The sequence below is a fragment of the Squalius cephalus genome (assembly GCF_949319135.1).
Source record: "Squalius cephalus genome assembly, chromosome: 18".
Taxonomy (NCBI): Eukaryota; Metazoa; Chordata; class Actinopteri; order Cypriniformes; family Leuciscidae; genus Squalius; species Squalius cephalus.
Genome location: NC_137139.1, coordinates 12,611,646 through 12,636,064, shown reverse-complemented (window position 1 = coordinate 12,636,064; position 24,419 = coordinate 12,611,646). Strand labels below are relative to the sequence as shown.

Sequence of the window (24,419 nt, the reverse complement as noted above, 5' to 3'; positions counted from 1 at the left end):
ACAAAAATATATCGTGAACACATTCTGCTTTTAGCGGTTTCAACATTTCAACACAGTGAAACCAAAATAGATGTCATCAGACATCAACTTTGGCCATCTATCCATGATGCCTTGCAGCACTGCCTGTGTCAGAGAGATCTGTCCTCTCTGAGTTTGCACTATATACATCACCATGTTTTCTCAATAATATCATTAATGTCTTCCTGTCACAGTCACGTGAGTTTTTGCTCCGTTCCAGGAAATGCCCTGCATCACTGTGATGTAACAATATGGGTATTGATATACAGTATATCGCAAAGAAAATGTATAGCCATTTTCAGAAAGGTGTGTGTGAACTGGCTTGGTTAATGAAAACTAATTGATAAGTTGACAACACAAATAACACATAAATAATTCTACATTAATGAGGAACATTATGATTACAGCTGATTAAAATCACATATTACACTGTGACACTCTTTTTTTATTATTATGTATATTTACATGAGTAGACTTTACATCAAACTACCAGTTATAAATTTAGAGTCATTACATTTAAAAATAATAATAATAATTAATACTTTTATCCAGCAAGGACTCATTCAATTGACCAAAACTGACATTTATAATGTTACAAAATATTTCTATTTAAACTCAACTTTCTATTCATTAAAGAATCCTGGAGAAAAAATAAATGTAATCACGGTTTACTCAAAAAATATGAGATGTTTTCATCATATTAGACTGATTTCTGAAGGATCATGTGACACTAAAGACTGGAGTAATGATGCTGAAAATTCAGCTTTGTATCAAGGATATAAATTACATTTTAAAATACAATATTACAGTTATTTTAAATTGAAATAATATTCAACAATATAAATGTTTTTACTGCATTTGATCAAATAAATGCCTGTTTTGAAAGACTTCTTTCAAAAAACCTTCAAAAATCTTAACAAAATGCCTTCATATTTTCATAATTTTAAATATGAAAAACATGCTGAGATATTACTTAAAAACATATGATTTTATCAAACCAAATAAATGTACACAATATCAAACTGAAAATTGTTTTTATTAATTATCCCAGTCTCTGCTCCACAACACTGCTGTAAGATCTCAGTGCAAAGTAACAAACACATAATACTGAACAACAGCAGCACACTAGGCGGAGAACAGACCGTCAAACACAAGCGTGTGATTATCTTGTGTGCCTGAGGCCTTCTTTTCAAATATAATTACATCCAAAGAAGAGCGCTTGGACAAAATCAGCATGATTACTGCATGACAGTTGATGTGCGCAGACTCTGGTGTGGATAACTGTGTTTATGGCATATGGGTGTCTAGTATGGATCTGACATTGATTCGCTTTCTCATAACAGAGTGAACACTGCTGTGTGTGTGTGTGTGTGGTTCTGTAGTGTAGGTGTAGGGCAGTGCTGTTCGTTTCTGATCAGTTGCTTGTGCTGGAGAGGATATTAAATGACACTTTCATATAACAGTGTGCTTTTATTCTCCTCCGCCTTTGGCAGAAGTCTGGCTTCATTCTCAGGTGGAAGGAACTCAAGATGGTGTCGCCCCCAGATAGGTGTGGTCAAATGCTGCCAACGCTGAACAGAGAGAAGCAGAGAATCACACAATATCCAATCACAGGCCAGAGATTCACACAACTTTTGGTGAGTTTGTGCACGCATTTGTGGATTTCGAAACATTTCTAGCATCAAGAGGTGCACACAAATCCACAGATAGGTGAACTCCACCCACCGTGGAGCCAATCATGTGCAATCTGTGCAATCATAGCACGTCCTTGCTACAACCAATCACATTTTGCTTTACAATCAGGGCAGTCTCGCCCTGAAATAACTTGATATATGGTCCAAAAAAAATTGGTAGAACAAAAACAGAGAGCAGAAAGCGTCAATAAGTAGCTGACAAATAAATATCTGGATTAAACCTTGTGATAAACATATGAGTTTGTGTAACAGATGAAATTACTGTCACACAACAGCCAACAGCATTTCCCAGTTCTTCAGTCAAGCAGTTTTAATGATGGATATGAGCAGCTCCGTGGATCTAACTATCCATTAAGCAAAATAAACAATACTTAAAACATTAATTAAATGTATTACAAAATGATTCCCGTTGTTTGTAGAGAATATACGTGGGTTCTTTTTAAATTTGTGACAGGTTGTTGCATTCCCAAAAGATCATATCATGCATTTAAAAGTGAAATAAGCAATATATACACTACATTGCCAAAAGTATTGGGACACCCCTCCAAATTATTAAATTCAGGTGATTCATTAATTCCAATCACTTCCATGGCCAGCTGTATAAAATCAAGCACTAGGCATGCAGACGCTTCCACAAACATCTGTGGAAGAATGGGTCGCTCTCAGGAGCTCAGTGAACTCAAGCGTGGGACCGTGATAGGTTGCCACCTGTGCAATAAGTCCATTTGTGAAATTTCCTCACTACTAAATATTCCACGGTCAACTGTTAGTGCTATTATAACAAAGTGGAAGCAATTGGGAACAACAGCAACTCAGCCACGGAGTGCAGCGTCAATAGCTACAGACTTTCTGCAGAGTCAATAGCTACAGACCTCCAAACTTTGTGTGGCCTTCAGATTAGCTCATGAACAGTGCGTAGAGCTTCATTGAATGTGTTTCCATGGCCGAGCAGCTTCATCCAAGCCTCACATCACCAAGTGCAATGCAGAGAGTCGGATGCAGTGGAGTAAAGCACACCGCCACTGGACTCTAGAGCAGTGGAGACGTGTTCTCTGGAGTGACCAATCACGCTTCTCTGTCTGACGATACGATGGACGAGTCTGGGTTTGGCGATTGCCAGGAGAACGGTACTTGCCTGACTGCATTGTGCCAAGTGTAAAGTTTGGTGGAGGGGGGATAACAGTGTGGGGTTGTTTTTCAGGGGTTGGGCTTGGCCTCTCAGTTCCAGTGAAAGGAACTCTTCATGCTCACAATTTCATGCTCCCAACTTTGTGGAATCAGTTTGGGGATGTTCCTGTTCCAGCATGACTGCACCAGTGCACAAAGCAAGGTCCATAAAGACATGGAAGAGAAAGTTTGGTGTGGAGGAACTTGACTGGCCTGCACAGAGTCCTGACCTAAACCCGATAGGACACCTTTGGGATGAATTAGAGCAGAGACTGTGATCCAGGCCTTCTTATCCAAAATCAGTGCCTGACCTCACAAATGCGCTTCTAGAAGAAAGGTCAAAATTTCCCATAAACACACTCCTAAACCTTGTGGAAAGCCTTCCCAGAAGAGTTGAAGCTGTTATAGCTACAAAGGGTGGGCCAACTCCATATTAAACCCTACGGATTAAGAATGGGATGTCATTAAAGTTCATGTGCATGTAAAGGCAGACGTCCCAAAACTTTTGGCAATATAGTGTATTTTGCAAGCAATATATATTTATTGGTTAAAACACACTAATAATATTTCATATGAATTAGACTTAATAGTTTTTGATTGTAAAAATTACTTACAGGATCCAAAATAAATGCAAAGATGTATTTTTCAGCTTTGCAAAATTTTAATTTGCATTATCCACTCACAAAACTCCACCTGTGGTGATGCTGAGGCTGGTACCGTTACATCACTGATGGTCATTTGGGCTCATATTCATATTATATACGTGCTATTATGTCCTATATTTGTGCAAGTAGCGTAAGCGTGGAGTACATCAGAAGTAGAACGGATCCGTTTAATGCAGATGACTTGTCATGTTGCATCCAGTGACATTATAATGCGCTCTATTTGCTTTTGATATTCTTCAAAATATCTTCTTTTGTGTTCAGCAGAAGAAAGAAATTCATACAGGTTTGGAACAACTTGAGGGTGAGAAAATTATAACTGAAATTTTCATTTTTGGGTGAACTATCCCTTTAAGCTCCAACAACCTTTTGGAAACGAGGTGTATGGAAGCTTGTTTCCGCCACACAATAAAACATTTTAAAAGATAATTGCGACTTTTTATCTCACAATTGCGAGATATAAAGTCAGAATTGCGTGAAATAAAGTCGCAATTGCGTGTTATAAAGTCAGAATTGTGAGATATAAAGTCAGAATTGCGTGAAATAAAGTCACAATTGCGTGTTATAAAGTCAGAATTGCGTGTTATAAAGTCAGAATTGCGTGATATAAAGTCAGAATTGTGTGAAATAAAGTCAGAATTGCGTGTTATAAAGGCAGAATTGTGAGATATAAAGTCAGAATTGTGTGAAATAAAGTCAGAATTGCGTGTTATAAAGTCAGAATTGCGTGAAATAAAGTCAGAATTGCGTGTTATAAAGTCAGAATTGCGTGTTATAAAGTCAGAATTGCGTGATATAAAGTCAGAATTGTGTGAAATAAAGTCAGAATTGCGTGTTATAAAGGCAGAATTGTGAGATATAAAGTCAGAATTGTGTGAAATAAAGTCAGAATTGCGTGAAATAAAGTCAGAATTGCGTGTTATAAAGTCAGAATTGCATGTTATAAAGTCAGAATTGCGTGATATAAAGTCAGAATTGTGTGAAATAAAGTCAGAATTGCGTGTTATAAAGGCAGAATTGTGAGATATAAAGTCAGAATTGTGTGAAATAAAGTCAGAATTGTGAGATATAAAGTCAGAATTGTGAGATATAAAGTCAGAATTGCGTGAAATAAAGTCACAATTGCGTGTTATAAAGTCAGAATTGCGTGATATAAAGTCAGAATTGTGTGAAATAAAGTCAGAATTGCGTGTAATAAAGTCAGAATTGCGAGATATAAAGTCAGAATTGCGTGAAATAAAGTCACAATTGCGTGTTATAAAGTCAGAATTGCGTGATATAAAGTCAGAATTGTGTGAAATAAAGTCAGAATTGCGAGATATAAAGTCAGAATTGCGAGATATAAAGTCAGAATTGCGTGTAATAAAGTCAGAATTGCGAGATATAAAGTCAGAATTGCGTGAAATAAAGTCACAATTGCGTGATATAAAGTCACAATTGCGTGTTATAAAGTCAGAATTGCGAGATATAAAGTCAGAATTGCGTGAAATAAAGTCACAATTGCGTGTTAGAAAGTCAGAATTGCGTGATATAAAGTCAGAATTGCGTGAAATAAAGTCAGAATTGCGTGTTATAAAGTCAGAATTGCGTGATATAAAGTCAGAATTGCGAGATATAAAGTCAGAATTGCGTGAAATAAAGTCACAATTGCGTGATATAAAGTCACAATTGCGTGTTATAAAGTCAGAATTGCGAGATATAAAGTCAGAATTGCGTGAAATAAAGTCACAATTGCGTGTTAGAAAGTCAGAATTGCATGATATAAAGTCAGAATTGCGTGAAATAAAGTCAGAATTGCGTGTTAGAAAGTCAGAATTGCGTGATATAAAGTCAGAATTGCGTGATATAAAGTCAGAATTGCGAGATGTAAAGTCAGAATTTTGCGTGAAATAAAGTCGCAATTGCATGTTATAAAGTCAGAATTGCGAGATATAAAGTCAGAATTGCGTGAAATAAAGTCGCAATTGCATGTTATAAAGTCAGAATTGCGAGATATAAAGTCAGAATTGCGTGAAATAAAGTCGCAATTGCGTGTTATAAAGTCAGAATTGCGAGATATAAAGTCAGAATTGCGAGATATAAAGTCAGAATTGTGAGATGTTACCTCAGAATAGTTTATATCTCCCAATTCTGACTTTATATCTCCCAATTGCGTATTATAAAGTCAGAATTGCGTGAAATAAAGTCACAATTGCGTGTTATAAAGTCAGAATTGCGTGATATAAAGTCAGAATTGCGAGATATAAAGTCAGAATTGCGTGATATAAAGTCAGAATTGCGTGAAATAAAGTCACAATTGCGTGTTATAAAGTCAGAATTGCGAGATATAAAGTCAGAATTGCGTGAAATAAAGTCACAATTGCGTGTTAGAAAGTCAGAATTGCGTGATATAAAGTCAGAATTGCGTGAAATAAAGTCACAATTGCGTGTTAGAAAGTCAGAATTGCGTGATATAAAGTCAGAATTGCGTGATATAAAGTCAGAATTGCGAGATGTAAAGTCAGAATTTTGCGTGAAATAAAGTCGCAATTGCATGTTATAAAGTCAGAATTGCGAGATATAAAGTCAGAATTGCGTGAAATAAAGTCGCAATTGCATGTTATAAAGTCAGAATTGCGAGATATAAAGTCAGAATTGCGTGAAATAAAGTCGCAATTGCGTGTTATAAAGTCAGAATTGCGAGATATAAAGTCAGAATTGCGTGAAATAAAGTCGCAATTGCGTGTTATAAAGTCAGAATTGCGAGATATAGTCAGAATTGCGTGAAATAAAGTCGCAATTGCGTGTTATAAAGTCAGAATTGCGAGATATAAAGTCAGAATTGCGTGAAATAAAGTCGCAATTGCGTGTTATAAAGTCAGAATTGCGAGATATAAAGTCAGAATTGCGTGAAATAAAGTCGCAATTGCGTGTTATAAAGTCAGAATTGCGAGATATAAAGTCAGAATTGCGAGATATAAAGTCAGAATTGTGAGATGTTACCTCAGAATAGTTTATATCTCCCAATTCTGACTTTATATCTCCCAATTGCGAATTATAAAGTCAGAATTGCGAGATATAAACATGCAATTCTGAGAAATAAAGTCAGAATTTCAAGTTTATTTCTGACTTAATAACACAATTGCGACTTTATATCACGCAATTCTGACTTTATAACCTGCAATTGCGACTTTATATCACGTAATTCTGAGATAAAAAGTCAGAATTGTGAGATGTAAACTCGCAATTACCTTTTTTATTTTTCACTCGGTGGCGGAAACAAGCTTCCATAGTGTTAACCACAGCACTTCAGCTCAATTTGAACAAAGCGCCCATACAATAGTTGCAAAAGGGTTGCAAAATGAATATGTTCCCGGCCTGAGTGTAAAGCAAAACGCAAATCGAGAATGTGCTAAGATTGGTCAGCACAATGTGGCTGTTATCTGATTGGCTTTGGTAGTCAGTGGGTGGTAGGGGCGGAGCGGTGCATGTATTCGTATCGAATCGAATCGGTACGGGCGTCACGGTTCAGTGCACGAATTTAAACGGAGAATACACGGTATAAAAATAAATAAAACTCGCGTGCAAATTAATTAATGTAATGCGGAACTACTGTTAGATACGCGGGTTCTTTAGGGACACCTAATCTGTAACCCCGTTTTTGTTTTGCTTTTCCCTCCATTGTACTGAAATCGTACCGAACCGTGATGTCTGAACCGAGGTATGAACCGAACCGTGACTTCTGTGTACCGTTCCACCCCTAGTGGGTGGAGTCCACCTATCTGTGGATTTGTGTGCATCTTGAAGCTAGAAATGTTTCAAAATCCACAAATACGCGCTGCGATCCTCAAATGCGCAGGAAGAAATCCACAAACGCGTACACCGATCAACAAATGCACAGGAAGCCATCCACAAATGCACAGGAAGTGATCCACAATTGAATGCCAGGCAAAGTTGTGTTTGTGACATAAAAGCATATTTCTGGACACTTTTTTTATTTGCAAATCTCATTTTATTTATTTGTGAATTTGATCCATTTTTGTGAAATTCCTGTATATTTTTGTGGATCTCAATTTATTTGTTTGTGAATTTGTTAAATATTTGTGAATTTCTTTACATTCATTTGTGGCTCAGAATCTATTTATCTGGAGATATGCAACAAATATAACCCCATACCCCCTACAGAGCAGCTTTTTTCCATGGCAAGCAAAGTAGCAAAACGCACACACACACACACACACTCACACACATCAAAGTCCTACCTCCATGAGAGAGCCTTTGCAGTGCAGCAGTTTGTAGAGGACGGTGAGAGGAATGCAAAGCATGGATGAGAGAGCGAGAAACCAGCCCAGCACCTCACCCCACCACGGGTACACATACACGGCATTATACACTAATCGCTTGTAGTTGACCACATGAAAAAGGAAAACACCCTGCGAAACACAGACACAAACCCCTTTAATACCCTCGAAAGAATGTGAAACCCAGCGTTGATGCATATTGCACGTAAAACCCACCATACACACTACCGGCGTGATGTAAGACCAGCACCACTTCATATATGGCAGAGGACGATAGCCGATCATACAGGCCACGTCGTCCATGAAGCGATCGGCACCTGCAGGGAGAGAACGAGAGTGAGAGGTTTCAGTTTTCGGACTCTATATGTGCATCTCTGCATGCTCACCATGATTTTCCAAGTACATGTTCCTGAATCAATATCCCTGTTGGCATGGGATAGCACTCCTATGAACCAGAGGTTCCCGAAACGTTTTTGTCACCCGAAGCCCTTAGATGTGAAATATTCACTTGAAGTATCTGAGATTTTAATTCTGAATATTTCAATAATTTAATTACACATATTCATGTTCACGGCAGGGTTATAACAAAACTAAAACCATTGGTTCACGGTTCTCTGATGTCGGTTAATGGTCACATGACATGCAAGTAAACTACAAAAATATTTTAGTTTTGTAGTTAGTAGTTTTATTTATTTTTTTATTTAAAAGAGAGAGAAAAAAAAGATTTAGAGAGACATAGATAGAGAGCCCCTTTTGTTTATTTCAGTGTTACATTTGATTTAGATAATTTTTTTTATTTCATCAACTCACGAACCCCTGTTTGGGAAACCCTGCTATAAAGATTTGAGGTTCAGGTTTGAGGCGTCTCTGCTGTGCACCAATGAGACTTCCTAACTAGTTAAACCAAGCAAGACTTCCTCAGTCAACTGAGGATTTTAATTTTTTAATTCAAATTTTAAATCCACCGGTTGGGTTTGTCCATATTTGACCCAAACATGGGATGAAACAACCCAGCATTAAGGCCTGTTCACACCGGGACGAATTTCGCGCGCAATATTCGCCGACGTTTAACGCCTCGTGACTAAACAAAGGGCGCCAATGTGAGTGTGCACACCGGCGCGAAAAACGGCATGCGTAAAAGTGTCATTTTTTAAAAAAAACGCCTCAGGTTCGTTTTTTTGGTTTGACGCGCCGCGTCAAAAACTATCCGACCAGTGAGATTGGCGCTTTTGCTCACGTGTCTGGAGCTTCTGAAGTTACAGTAAAACACAACTTGGGGGCGCTCAAACACAAAACGGTCTTGCCGAGCACACATATGTAACGGCGAAGAAGATATACACCAAGTAGCGTCTACACTGCCGGGAAGAAATAAGACGAGGAAGATGCAAGGCAAGATGATTGTAGAGCTGCTGGTCTCGTTGGTGTCGGAACATAAAGAACTATATGACAAACGCGTCAGCGACTACAAAAATCTTGATAAAAGAGAACTGTTATGGAGTGGTTTCTGTTTTACATTAAGCGCCATCTAATGTCAGGGAATGAATTTGCATGTTCACTCGGCTCATCGTCAGCGAGAATCGCTTGGGTGTGAACACAAAAAACGCGTTGAAAAACGCTGGCGAATAACGCGCGCCGATATTCGTCCCGGTGTGTAGGGCCCTTTAGAGTGTAGTACGACCTTGATTGGCTTGTTCAGGTGTGTTTAATTGGAGTTGGTGCTAAACATTTAATAAGAACAGGATTGGACACCCCTGAGCTAGACCATCATAAACCAGTCTGGACCAGCATGGAAATTCCAACTGGTCTTTTCATCAGGGTTGAATTTTTGTAAGGATTATGTTTGTTAGCAATGTTGTTGTAGGACCAACAAAGTATGTTGATCCAGAAACACGACTTACTCTGCAAAAACTACAGATTTTTTTTTTACCATACACCCAGGCCACCACCACACACTCCCAGAAGGCTTGCCAAAGCAGAGTAATCCCACTCGCTGAGTAATAGTCAAACAGCTGGAACACATACATCCCTCCCTGTACAGAGAGAAAATGTTACCAAAAATACATCCAGGAAACACACTGTGGTAATATGAACTCTACTGAAGCATCACATACTTCACTATGGGCCTCAGACGTACCTCGGTCACCATGGAAAGATCGATAGTAAAGCAGGTAAAGCAGCATATTGCAACAACAACTTCCCGACGCAGAGAGCCTATGAATGTCTTCGGGGGCAGCATGTCCATTACTCCAGTTATAAAGCCTTCAACACCAACAAACTGAGAGAGAAAACAGAAAAATGAGTCTATTTTAAAAGGAAGCTAATGATCTAACCAAGAAATATGTGGGCAACAAGGACAGCTGAATGTGTCTAACCTTGTTAAACATTGTTGCTAGTCTAAGAGCTCTAAGGCTAATCTGAGGCTTTATGTGAACATTAAGGGGCCGTTCACTCAGGATGTGTTCTTGCATTCCTGTGCTATTCTTTGATGGTTGCTTTACGTACACATGCGTCACAGTGACAGAGATTAAATGGCTGGAGGTTGGTGGGTTGCTGTACACTAGTGTTGGTTGCTAGTATGCAATTGTAGTGTGATTCAAATCTTAAAAATATTTCATGATTAACATGCAGTGTCTGAAAACACAGTTTGCATTTAAGTATATTCTTTTCAATATATTATGTAATCAGAACTTATTTTAAAAGTAAGCAAAAGTGTACTTCTTTTTCACAAGGGTAAAGCTGCTTTGCTGAACTTCAAATTAAAAACAGATTAAAAATACATATATTCTGTTTGATTCTACCGCCTTGTGGTTTTTGAGCGCAAGAATGAGCCACTTTAAGGGATAGTTCACCCAAACATTAAAATTCTGTCATCAATTTTGTCAAGAAACTCATACATGATTTCCAAACCGAACAACTTGAGGGTGAGAAAATTGATGACAGAATTTTACTTTTTGGGTGAACTATCGTCGTAGAAGAAGAAGTCCCAGATACGGTTCAGACAAAGACATTTTTGTATAATTTGATGTCTTAGAGCTTTTCAGATAACTTTCTTGAGGTTTTTCAGAACATTCTGTATGAAATGGATTGTAATTTAATCAGCTTGAGCCTACTAAAATGTATAGCAGGATTTGTCATAAATAAGTGGGTGGGGCCTCACCTGACTGTCCAATCCCAACACCAGAAGCATGAGAAAGAACAGTACCGCCCACAGCGGCGCTAAAGGCATGAGCGACACTGCTTTTGGATAGGCAATAAACGCTAAACCAGGACCTGAGGGAAAAGAAGATCCATATGTTGATGTATCATTGTATTTGCATGGTACGCCAAAGTGTATTCAGGCACAATGGTACAACCATGGTACCAAAAGCCTATTGTAATAGTGTTTCATGTAATCTAGGAGAATGAAGGACCAGAGAGTGTGATGAGGACAAACGCATATCTCACCACTTTCTGCCACATTACTGATGTCAACGCCTTGTTCGGCCGCCATGAATCCCAGAACTGAGAAAACAACAAACCCTGCAAAGAAGCTTGTGCCGCTGTTTATAAGAGCCAGAATGAAAGCATCCCTAAATTGAGAGAAATCACCATGGGATTAGCATGTAGCAGGACACGCAACGCGCAGGGTTAAACTGGCTGGATTCTGAACTCATTCAACCTCTGATCTCTGCTCTGATCACATGCATGCAAACATACACGCACTGCTGTCCCACAGGGATACCGCGGGATTATGAAGCCATAAAGAAAAAAACACTCAAACATTTTTTTTTGGCAGGAGGCCTTTGTGTCATTACTGTGTTTATATACAGACAAAAGAATAATAAACTATTCTCTGTACAACACAATACATACAGTCGGGACCAAAAGTCTAGAGCTTTATTATATCTTGATTATATATTTACAGTGGAAACATGTTATATATATTTTTTTCATGTAATATTATATATTATAATACACTGTATTACATATAAGGAAGAATAAATGGAGTAATCTTGTAAAAAATCATATATACTGTATATTAGGGATGCAACAATACAGTTAGCCCATGGTTCAATACATACCTCGGTTTTTTAACCACGGTTTGGTTCGGTTCTGATGGCTTGACACATAAGAGTGTTTTTTTTGTTATTCTATGCTTAGGCAATAGGAACAGTAAGAGGTTAAGGAGAAAAAAATTAAAACGATTTATTGCAATACTCCTTTATTTTACTTAAAAGCTAAGAAAAGTCCATTAGTTCCTAGTGTATTGTATAATATACAATTAACACTGACATCTCACAGCTGCTGGTAGCCCATGTACAAACTGGGGAACACATAAATTCCTACATTTTGAAAATAAACATACACGTGAAGTTAGTAAACATAAATTGACCATTTCATATAAACATATTTGTGCCTTCAGACAGTGATATTGCTGGGTGACGGCGCCGCAGATGTGCAGTCATGTTGGAAGTGTTTTCGTTTGAGTAGGCTACACGTGTAAAACAATGCTTGCACACAGTCATTTTTTTGTTTACCGTTTTTTCTTCGTCGGCATTATACTCCACGGCAAAAGCGAAATGTCGTACTATCGTACGAAGCGCTTCCTCGTACTGTAGCCTCACTTCACCGCCGCTCGCCATGTTAAAGTGTGGAATGATGGTTAAGCACCCCTAAACTTAGAGCATAGTGATTGAATATTTACTCGCGGGGAGGAGTTTCCTCATCTCAGCTCGTAGACTTACAGGCACACACAAACAGTCAATTCGGAGAGAAATAAAATGCACATAAATTATTCAAACGTAAAACCGAAAAAAACGCAATTCACCTGCGCGTATTGAACCGTGGAACGGTTCAATATTATATTGAGAATTGTGGCATCCCTAATATATATATATATAAAACATTAAAATCAATTGAATTGCTTCACTGTGGAATTTTTTCTTTTTTCAATAATGTAATGTTATATAATATATTATACAATATTATATATTAGCAAAATTCAGATAAATGTCATAATCTTGTTAAAAATCATATTTACAAAAACATATTAGACTCATTTATTTACACTCTTGATGTTCATCAATACAATATGCAGACCAATCGAAATCCACATAAATCTACTCTTACACAGTATAATGATCACAAAGTTGAGATATAGCATTATGAAATAATCCTTGTGTGTGTGTGATATTCTGCTTACTGGTAGCAGTTGTTGTTGAATCGGTTGTAGCTCCCGAGGGCTGTCAGCGCCCCCAGACCGATCGCATAAGAAAAGAAGATCTGTGTGGCGGCGTCAATCCATACCTGCCATCATAATTGTCACGACAACAAGAATTATATAACCATGTCACTAGGCTCTAGTTATTGCTTTAAACATTCGGTACATGGGTAAATCTTTGCTTACAGCTCAATATTTGCTAACCAGCTGAAAAAGATTTCTAAAAATACCTTTAAGATTTGAGTTCATTTTAATGTCAGCATTTAACAGCATTTCGCATTTACACTTCTATCACCTTCAGAGCTTAATTCTGTTTCAAAAGAGTAACTATTTGCTACTCTTGAATGCACAAGCACATTTTAAGTGACCAGTAAGACATTTTTTTTTAAATACATTTTTAGCTGGGTTATTATCAGGGCTTGACATTGACATGAACTTTTTTGCTCATCAGCCACTGTGGCTAGTGTTTTTTCAAAGTTACTAACTACTCAGCATTTTCACTGGCCACAATGCTGACATTGATACCATGGGGAAAACTGACATATAGATATTTTTAATATTATTTCAGAATTTGGCAGCAGGAATATGAGGCTGCTGTTACTTTAAGACCTGATGCACGGATCCATTATACTGTTACTGTTCACTTAAAACAACTGACTGTATTTACATGAATACTCGCCAAGACTGGCATTTTGACTTTATTTTGTGTGTATTTGACAGTTTATAAGCACAATAAGCAGTAAAAATAACTCAATTTAGTACTGAGAGGCGGCTTTATGTGCTGCACTTTGGGTGTGAGTAAAACTATGTGTATACTAGAATAAAATAAGTACTGGAAGCATTTCAGATATTTCAGTATCAATATGTATCGAAAAATCTATATTTTTGACAAAACTACATTGCACTTAGTTTATTTCAGATGCCTTTGAAACTAAAATTGAAAAATGTATATTAAATATAAAATTCAACCCGCCTAGTGGCTAGTACTGCTGAAATCCACCCGCATTTGGTGGGTATTCATGTAAAACCCTGGTTATTATACTTAACTAAAACTAAAAACCAAAACCATAAAAAACATTGTTGTTACTTGACATAAAACATTAACTAAAATAAAAATAAAAAGGTCACATTTTAGATTAGGGTTCAACTATTAACTACGACTTTTGCCTCTAAACTTCTATTACTGCTTATTAATAGTTAGTAAGGTAGTTGTTAAATTTAGGTATTGGGTGGATTAAGGGATGTAGAATATGGTCATGCAGAATAATGCATTAATATGTGCTTTATAAGTACTAATACACGGCCAATATCCTAGTAATATGCATGCTAATAAGCAACTAATTCATAGTGAGAATTGGACCCTTAACTAAAGCATTAACCAAAATATTAATAAAAATTATAATAGTATTGATACAATGATACTAAAATAACACTGATTGACAGGCATTGATCTTGATTCTCAATTGATATGGGCCAAAACAAGTCTTTAAAAACCCATCTCTACATTGACTTGATACCATTTAACATTCAAATTGTATGAAATGTGGAATTGCCTGGATATACTTGCCATAGAATCAGGCACACATTAAAACTAAACCCGTGCAGAGAGCCTCTCACCTGTGCCTCGGAGAGTTTGCTCCAGTTCGGTTTCAGGTAGTAAATAATGCCATTAAGAGCTCCTGGCAGTGTGATTCCATTAACAAACAAGACCACCAGGACCAGATATGGGAACACAGCTGTGAAATATACAATCTGCACACACATACAGACACATTACTACACCTCACTCTTATTTTCCCACCTAAAAGGTAAAACCCCTGTACCTCCTGAAAAATCATCACAGGCTCATGTTTATTATCACAGTACCTTTTCTCTGACAGTCAAGCACAGGAAGAAAAACACAGCACGCAAACATATCCGCTGGGAGAGCTAATAATCGGCTTACACGCAGACAGCGCTCTGGCCTCTGATCTAATTTCTCATGTTCGCAACAAACATTCATAATGGTTCGACTAATGTGTGTGTGTACAGTAAGTGTATGTAAATGTACAGTCAGCCAATCCTTACCACAAAATAAACCCTAGCAGGGTGAACAGGACCTCGACGCGAATCAGATAATGACCATCTGACTGTGCATTATCCCACTTATTACACATCTAGTTACCAAATAGATGCATGAAATATTGATTAGAGTACTTGTAGATTAGCTAAAACTTCCAATAAGAATGGCCATTACAATATACAAAACAAGCAGCAAGGCAAATGCTGCAACAATAGTAAAATACTTATTTGTATATTGTATATTTGTTTATTATATTTATATACAGTACCATTCAAAACTTAATTTTTTTTAACATGTTTCTTATGCTCACCAAGGCTGTATTTATTTAATCAAAAATACAGAAAAAACAGTGATACTGTGAAATATTATTATAATTTAAAAATTTAATTTATTCCTGTGATTAAAGCGAATTTTCAGCATCATTACTCCAGTCTTCAGTGTCACATGATCCTTCAGAAATCATTCTAATATGATGATTTGATGCTCAATGAAAATGTTTATTATTATTATTATCAGTGTTTGATTCCATTTTTCAGGATTCTTTTTTTTAGCATTTATTTAAAATAGAAATCTTTTATAACATTATAAATGTCTTTAATGTCACTTTTGATCAATTTAATGCATCCTTGCAGAATGAAAGTATTTTTTTTCTTTCAAAAAATATAAAATAAAGTCTTACTGACCCCAAACTTTTGAACTGTAGTGTATATATAGACACGTTAGCACTCAGTTCCTTGTTCTTGAGTTCCGTATTTTTGTTTCCTTGACTTAACTGATGACTCTTAAGCTTCTAGCCATCATCTTTCACAAACATTTAAAGTATTTGTACCTTTCCGGCGGATTTAATCCCCTTCCAGATGCAGAAGTAGACGATGACCCACGTAGCAAGTAGGCACAAGACCAAGTAACCGCTGATGTTACCCACTTCATCCAAACCACCAGATAGACGCAGTACTTTACGCCTGATCAAGAAAGAAACATTTTGTCAAAATACTTTACCCTGGCTTTTCCAAAAATTAAGAAAAAAAGGTTTGAGAGACCATGTTATATTGTAAATGTTATCACAGCTAAAGAGCACACAGCCACTGATAATATAGCAAAGCCTGGTTGCATCTGCAAATGGTTAATACACAACATAAAAAAAATATTTATCTTGTTTTTATTGAAAATGCATTCAAATTCTTTCATATATTTAAAAATGAGTATCTCTATTATTATGCAAATTAAGCGCAGTGATATATACAGTAGGTGAACAGGTGTTTCGCATCATTACTTTTACAGTATCTGCTTAATCACTACAGCTGGAATGCTGTATTGACCAATCAGTGTCCAGGGTCAGTTTGTTTTTTATAATGCAGATTTAGTCGTCATCATTTACTCAACCTGTATGACTTTAATCCTTCTGCTGAACACAAAAGAAGATATTTTGAAGAATGTCAGTAACCAAACAGTTGATGGTCAGCATTGACTTCCATAGTACTTTTTTTCTCTCCATACTATGGAAGCCCATCCATAACCTGTTTGGTTACCGACATTCTTCAAAATATCTTCTTTTGTGTTCAGCAGAAGAAAAAATTCATACAAGTTTTGGAACAACTTGAGGGTGAGTAAACGGTGACAGAATTTTCATTTTTGTGTGAACTATAGCTTTAACAGCTCATCTGATGGCACAGCACTTTGACAAATGTCTCATCAAATCTGTGCCAGGGCAAAATCAGATTTGAAAACATTTAAAAGACACTTACTCCCAGAACTCCATAACAGACGATCTCAAACCCGCGGGCTCCAGGCAGCTGGCACTGTGGTTGAGGGAGGAGACGTTAAGAGGGGAAGGGGACAGTGACTGATTGAAACACACCCGGCTGAAGTTGGTGGTACAGTTGACGGTGTTCCACTCATGTCCACACGTGGCCCACGGCAGAGGAGAAGTGAAGGAGTGAGCCAGAAAGTACAGGCCCCATACCAGAACCATGATGTAGTAGGTGTTGCAGAAGAACACAATCACCATTGATGCCAGACCAAGACCTAGAGGAAAGAAAGATATTCCCCCTGCTCCAATACATGCTGTGTCTCAAGCTGGACAATAATAAAACCCAGACAGATCAATATTCGGTTTTACCATTAAAAATTCAAGACAATTGCTGGCAGGACCAGAAATGGATCTCTTTGTGGCTGTTGTAAAGGTTGGGGTGCGCATACAAATACATCTGGCAATTAATAATACTCCACCTTTAAAAAGAGGCGCGATGTTCCATGTGGCGACCCCACCCTGTTTCATGAACTGACCCAGAGCGATCTCCAGGAAGAACACTGGAATACCCCCAAAAAACACCATCAGAATGTAGGGGATCAGAAACACACCTGCAACACACATGAAATGAACAAATGTATCAGGAAAAACGTTTCATCTAAATGACACAGTAAGGGCACGACTACTCTCTATAATATATAAAAGAGTGCTTATTGCAGAAATAATACACTTCAAAAGATTATACTTCAGTGTGAAATTAATGTAATGTTTTCAGACACTTCACAACACTCCACTCTGACGTCAGTCGAACCCAGGAGCGCACCAAAACTGCTAGTGTGAAAGCACCCTAAAGGCCTGTTCACACCGGGACGAATTTCGCACGCGATATTCGCCGACGTTTAACGCCTCGTGACTAAACAAAGGGCGCCAATGTGAGTGTGCACACCGACGCGAATAACGGCACGCGTAAAAGCGTCATTTTTTTAAAAACGCCTCGGGTTCGTTTTTTTGGTTTGACGCGCCGCGTCAAAAACTATCCGACCAATGAGATTGGCGCTTTTGTTCACGTGTCTGGAGCTTCTGAAGTTACAAACACAAAACGGTCTTGCCGAGCACACATACGTAAAGGCGAAGAAGATATACGCCAAGTAGCGTCTACACTGCCGGGAAGAAATAAGACGAGGAAGATGCAAGGCAAGATGATTGTAGAGCTGCTGGTCTCGTTGGTGTCGGAACATAAAGAACTATATGACAAACGCGACAGCGACTACAAAAATCTTGATAAAAGAGAACTGTTATGGAGTGGTATTGCACCTTGTGTACCGGCGTATTTCTGTTTTACATTAAGTGCCATCTGATGTCAGGGAATGAATTTGCATGTTCACTAAGCTCATCGTCAGCGAAAATAGCTTGGGTGTGAACACAAAATGGCGAATAACGCGCGCCGATATTCGTCCCGGTGTGTAGGGCCCTTTAGAATGTGTTAACACACTTTATTCACACAATTCATTTGAATTAGTGTGAACGCTACCATCTGAACCCTTGTGCGCATCGAACAAGGGGATCGAGATCACTGAAAAGATACGTTTCCAATGAAATCTAAACGCAACACGGACCAAATACATGTAAACAATCCCAAAACAGGACATGATGTCACAAGATGTGACCCTAAAAAGAATGTGACCCTAAATGTTTTTCTTTGGTCTGGACCTAACGAACCGAACTACAAGTGTGAACACACCCTTAAAGTTCAGTTCTCTTGGTTCTTTTGGTCTGGACCAAAAAAGAAAGTTACACTGTTAGGTCTGGTTCACTTCGCATTCAAACATTTTTAAAACTTAACCAAAAGATACAATACACAAAAATAAACGGCTTTTAGAACATATATTTTGCGAACCGAACATCCAGTGGGCAACAACACGACTATGATGAGAAGAAACAGGTATGCTTGGGCATTATGTTCATTTTTAGGGTCGCATCTTGTGACATCACGTACTCTTTTTGGTTAATTAAGATGTCTTTGGTCCATGTTGCGTTCATATTTCTGTCCAACGCCACCAAGGATCATTTAGAAGCAGACTGCTTGTTTGATGCGCAGCAGGGTTCAGATGGGAGCGTTCACACTTGAAAGATCCGCACTAACATAGCAATCACACCAGAGTCTGTTTTAATCAAACCAAACCTGCCGAGTGTGAACACACCGTTACACTTCATTTAAGGTGACACTGTTACAGTGTAATTACACACATAAGTACTAATTAACATGACTTAACATTATGTACTTACTATAGGGTTCATGTTAGGGCTTGGTTTAGGGTTAGATGTTTGTAATTAGAGTTGTCAAAAAAGTACCGACTTCGGTACCAAGCGGGTACTGATTTTTTTTAACTTTGAGCGCTGTTGAGCGGAATCGTAAACAACTCTGATTGGCCATTGTGTTCACACGCTCATCGGATATATCTGTGATATATGACGCACTGGAGTGTTTAAAGGCACACGAAAGTGTTTCAAAGTGATTTAAAAAACGGGAGCGGGAGTGTTTGCAAGCACAAGCAGGACTGGTCCGCTGATAGACGCCTGCTTTCAAAAGCTCCAGTCTGTATCTGTGTAAGCGCTTTGTGAAGAGCATCACTGATGTATATTTACAACATGTTTTTGAAGCGCTGATCATTGTAGCCAATCAGACATATCCGATGAGCGCGTGAACACAATAGCCAATCAGAGGTGTTTACGATTCCGCTCAGCAACGCTCATAGAGTCACATTTTTAAAAATGTCAGTATTAAGTATTAAGTTCAGTATTCAGTATTAATATTAAGGTGTAACTAGACCTATAGTAACGTGTAACTACACCTTAAAAATAAAGTGTGCAGAAACATTGTCATGACAGTGTACTCTCTTTAAAGGAATAGTTCACTTAAAAATGAAAATTCTGTCATCATTTCAAACCTGTATAAATTTCTGTCTTCTGCTGAACACAAAAGAAGATATTTTGAAGAATGTCGGTAACCAAACAGTTGAGGGACCCCAGTAAATGATGACAGAATTTATCTATACCTTTAAGTACACTTAAGTGCCCTTTTATTTCATTAACATTATATTATCTGAAAGTACTGTTTATATATATGTATATATATATATATATATATATATATATATATATATATCTTTTTTTATATATATATATTTATTTTTAAGTGCACATTACATACAGTTAAGCGCACTTCTTTTTTACAAGGGTAACAATGTCTGTAGCTTAGTTCTTAAAAAGATAGTTCACCCAAATATGAAAATTCTGTCATCATTTACTCAATGTCATTCTATTCCAAACCTGTATGACTTTCTTTCATCTGTGGAACACATATAGTCCAGGCGTTTTAAGCCAAAATGGGCGTCAACTGTGAACAAATTGCAACAGAATCAAACTCAACTGATTTTGTATCCTCCATATGTCCCTAGTAAGGAAAAAAAAGCCCCGAAGAATCCCATTAGGGGAAAGTTTAGAAAAAGACCCAAATATAGCCTATTCATACGCCTATTCATTCTTTTTCTCACATGAATAGGGTAAAAATTTTAAGCTTTAGATATCACCATGAAAATTACTGAGTTGATTACTTATATCAAGACAAACAAAAAATGTATTACAAGTTTTTTTATATTGTTTGTTAACATGGACAAACGGTGCATAATCTAATTACAGATGTGCTAATTTGCATAAATACCACAACAGATCTAAACATTGGGTATAGCCAGGTGAAAATGTCTTGTTGAATCTTGTTTACATATAACAGTAAAATACTTAATATTAAGGTCTGAATGAACCCATTTAGGAAACCCATGAACATTAATACATAGAGGCAGGAAGAAGTACTTTAAACCAGCCTTTATTAATTATTATTGCAGAGATGGGGTTTGGGGCTGGGTCCGTGGGACTGTTTCTGGGGGTTCACTTTTTATTTTGCCTACCTTTTGTCTTCTGAATTCTCCTTACCATTGTCTCCTGTTCTTCCCTCAGACTCGTCCCCCAGAAACAGTCCCACGGACTCAGCCCCAAACCCAATCTCTTAAAAATGAATAAAGGCTGGTTTAAAGTACTTCTTCCTGCCTCTATGTATTAATGCTCATGGGTAGCCTAAATGGGTTCCATTCAGACCTTAATATTAAGTATTTTAAGTTTATTTTTACCCTATTCATGTGAGAAAAAGAATGAATAGGCGTATGAATAGGATATATTTGGGTCTTTTTCGAAACTTTCCCCTAATGGGATTCTTCGGGGCTTTTTTTTCCTTACTCAGGACACAAAATCAGTTGAGTTTGATTCTGTTGCAATTTGTTCACCCTTTTTTCCTAAAACGCCTGGACTAATAATAAGATATTATTATTCCAAACAACACTAGACCCCATTAACTTTCACTTTGTAGACCATTGTCCCTTTAAAAAAAACTTTGTTCCTTTTTTGTGTTCAGGTTTAGAATGACATGAAATGTTTAGTATATGATGACAAAATTTACATTTTTGGCTGTACTATCCCTTTAAGTAAACTTTTAAAATGCACGGCCTCGTTTACACTGTCAGTGAAATGTGATCCAATTCCGATGTTTTGCTCATATGCGACACAAAACGGATGTGTTCTATGACAGTGTAAACAGAAACAATAAACAGCATTTTATTTCTCGTGCCATTTGCGCCAAAAATTGTTTTTGCGTGCATATGATACGCAGTTTTCGCATATATATGATATGCACTTTATGGCGTGTAATACGCATGCACTCCACACCCCTAATCCCACCCAAGGGGTTTACAGTGCGTATCATGCACGCAAAAACTATTTTTGGCGTATAAATGGCACGAGAAATAAAATTACTTTCATGAGATCGTGTTGTATATTCCCACCAGTCCTGAGATCTCTCTCGCACACAATAACTGAAGCACATGCGCAGGCTGCAATGATGGCCCTTTTCGTCCTCCTCCGCCTCAAAATCATGGTGATGTTTCGCGTTTGTCCATCTGTGCAAGAACCCCCTTTAAGCATGCGCAACGTTTCAGATAATATGTAAAGTGTAAACACATGAATCGGATATGGGTCACAATTGAAAGAACACGTAAACGGACGTCAGATAAGTAAAAAAAAATCGGATATAGCCAACAAATCAGAATTGGGCATCAAGACCAGCAGTGTAAACGAGGCCTTTGTGTATGTAATAGAGAGAGAGAGAGAGAGAGAGAGAGAGAGAGAGAGAGAGAGAGAGAGAGAGAGAGAGAATAAGATATGTTATGTCTCCCTCGCTAATCATGTTGTTTACTGACAGATAAAGAATCCAGAGGTTTAGTATCAACTCCATATACACAACTGACACTGTTCTTGAGATGGCCTTATGACACTGACACTGGCTTGTTAACATGCTTCAGCTGGCACGAAAAAACAGAAAGTGAAGGGGAAACAAAAAAGCTGATAACTCTAAGCAGCGTAGGCTACATCACCACCTTCATACGTCAGAAGATCTGCGCAGACGGTTACTGTTACAAGAGAGGGAGAGGAGAACAAAGAACAGACTGCCACTTCTTCAACCTTTGATAAACTCAGGCCATGTACATTAGACAGCCATTGTCCTTCCTCTTTCTTCCTGTCTGTCATGCCCACGTTTATTTTTCTCAGCGCTCTGACCTTCTGACTTATCTCTACCGGCAGATACTTCATTACATTTCAGATATTTGTCTATTAGTGTTAGGAGTGTGAACAACAGAAGGTTTTTTGATGTTTCCTTTTCTTTTTTTTTACTCCGGGTCACTGACTGATCATTAATAATAAAGTACAGCGATGAAAATCTCAAGTTTTCAATGTGGTCTCAAGACTTTTAGACGCAACTGTTAGATATGATTATATGTGTGAGTATCTCACCTCCTCCGTTCTTATAACAGAGGTAAGGAAACCTCCAGACGTTTCCAAGGCCAACGGCAAATCCAACACAGGACATGATGAAGTCCATTTGTCTGCTCCATGTTTGTCGTTCTGGATGGCCCAGTTCTGTGGTGGGGTCGCCTGTATCCGCCAAACCCACGCAGACACTGGGCTCAGTCACCTCTGTGTTAGACCCCTCAGTCTCTGACACCAAAGGACGGGCGACTTCTGCCTCCTCCTGAGATTCATCCTCACACGTGCTTCCATCATCTGAGGGAGAGATGAACATGATTTTGTCAATGTTTGACCTTCTTTTGCTTTAATGACAGCAGAATTTGTGCTGATATGAAGTCTATATATATAGATATCATATATGTATAATATACAGTATATATAAATTGAATGCAAATGCACCCATACAGCATGAGGGTTTGATTGTTTGCTGTGCTCCTATGACATCAGTGGCAGTTTTATGCATGTCAGAGATGCAGTTGAATCCAGATTGGAGCGGATTGAAGTGTTGACTGTGTGTTTGAGAGAGAGCACGTGTAAGGAAGAAAGTGAAAGAGAGACACTTGATACAGGTAAAAACATGAAGAGACCACCATATCCGGATCCTGATCATCAGACACATCAATAGTACTGCTAATGGAAAGATACATTACACCACACTCCTTTCGATATCAGTTTTTAGATAATATTTTATGTCAAAACCAAAGCCCTTAAAATGCATTCTTGTTATTATCAAACAAACATAAAGTCATTCTTACTGGAGAAATGCTCTTCTGGCGACATACCGCGCGCTGGACAGCAGGAGCGTCGCGCGCCCGAGAATCGACTAATAATAACCGTTATTAACGTTTTTATTTATTTATTTATTTTCAATTCGCGTTGTTCAGTGCTTTTCCGTGGGGGTGCTGTCTGGTTGTTTAAATAAATTGATCTTCAGCAGAAGGTTGATAAGATTGAGCTCCAAATTACAGTAATTGACGTGCGTCGCAGGCAGACGAGGAATAAGAGGGTCTCAAAAGCAGTCGACAAAGCACTTGAAGGTCAGCCTGAAGAATCGCATGGATGTCGGTTAAACGAGAATGATAGTAAGTCTTAGGGAATCTCCCGGTTTGGTAAAGTAATATAACGGGAAAGCAGGTGTTATGCTGGCGCCCGTCTCGTTGGATTTTACACTGCTCTAGGCGTCAGCGCTCAGCTCGCAGCGTCCCGGCTGTAACGCTCGACGCGGCGCTGTGATTGGCTGACGGACGTGCGGTCGTCTGTGATTGGCTGATGTCCGATGAAGTCAGTCACACAAACGCGTACCTGACTAGACACGCGTACTGATACAAACTAGTATGCATCTAGAAAAGTACATAGGTATGCATTGCTGTCGAGGAATGTCAGAAGATGACTGTTGGATTTGTGAATTGCAGAGATAAACTGCTAGCCTGACTAAATACAGAAACGCACCGAGTGAGCAACTCATGAAGTCATCAATGCTGGTTTAATTTGAGTACACTGGGTTGATTATTAGCTTGAGGACCTGGTGAAAAAGGAAGAATAAATGTGGTTTGGTAAAAGGAACCTGCATTGAACCTGGACTTAAACCTTCTTGTTTAACTGTTGCCTTTGGACTTTCAGCATGCTATACAGTTCTTTTTAATAATAATAAATATATTTGTCTGATGAAGCCT

General features: G+C 38.1%; 1 protein-coding gene across 2 annotated transcripts; it reads right to left on the bottom strand.

Annotated features, from left to right (window-relative positions):
* Nucleotides 1-1,438: 1,438 nt before the first annotated feature.
* Nucleotides 1,439-23,951, bottom strand: LOC307146364 (sodium- and chloride-dependent creatine transporter 1). 2 transcript variants are annotated; one of them, XM_079850288.1, is made up of 15 exons: nucleotides 23,502-23,922; nucleotides 23,152-23,255; nucleotides 22,732-23,001; nucleotides 17,313-17,444; nucleotides 16,829-17,108; nucleotides 15,913-16,045; nucleotides 14,639-14,773; nucleotides 13,004-13,107; nucleotides 11,266-11,390; nucleotides 10,979-11,091; nucleotides 9,956-10,096; nucleotides 9,749-9,851; nucleotides 8,038-8,138; nucleotides 7,783-7,953; nucleotides 1,439-1,589 (listed from the first exon to the last, which is right to left on the bottom strand). In XM_079850288.1, exons 2-15 carry the CDS (start codon nucleotides 23,207-23,209, stop codon nucleotides 1,458-1,460), a joined length of 1,998 nt encoding a protein of 665 aa, XP_079706414.1. In that variant the 5' UTR covers nucleotides 23,210-23,255; nucleotides 23,502-23,922; the 3' UTR covers nucleotides 1,439-1,457. The 2 variants fall into 2 exon arrangements, with proteins under 2 accessions (XP_079706414.1, XP_079706415.1); XM_079850289.1 differs by lacking the exon at nucleotides 23,152-23,255 and having other exon boundaries at nucleotides 23,502-23,951.
* Nucleotides 23,952-24,419: the final 468 nt, after the last annotated feature.

What these genes read in the sequence shown, in the direction of transcription:
- LOC307146364 (XM_079850288.1), bottom strand. Translation starts at nt 23,209, where the DNA reads ATGCATAAAACTGCCACTGATGTCATAGGAGCACAGCAAACAATCAAA. An exon ending in GCAAACTCTCCGAGGCACAG is followed by an intron (nt 13,108 to 14,638) that starts GTGAGAGGCTCT and finishes TTATGATGGCAG; the next exon opens with GTATGGATTGACGCCGCCAC. An exon ending in CAGTAATGTGGCAGAAAGTG is followed by an intron (nt 11,092 to 11,265) that starts GTGAGATATGCG and finishes CTTTTCCCTCAG; the next exon opens with GTCCTGGTTTAGCGTTTATT.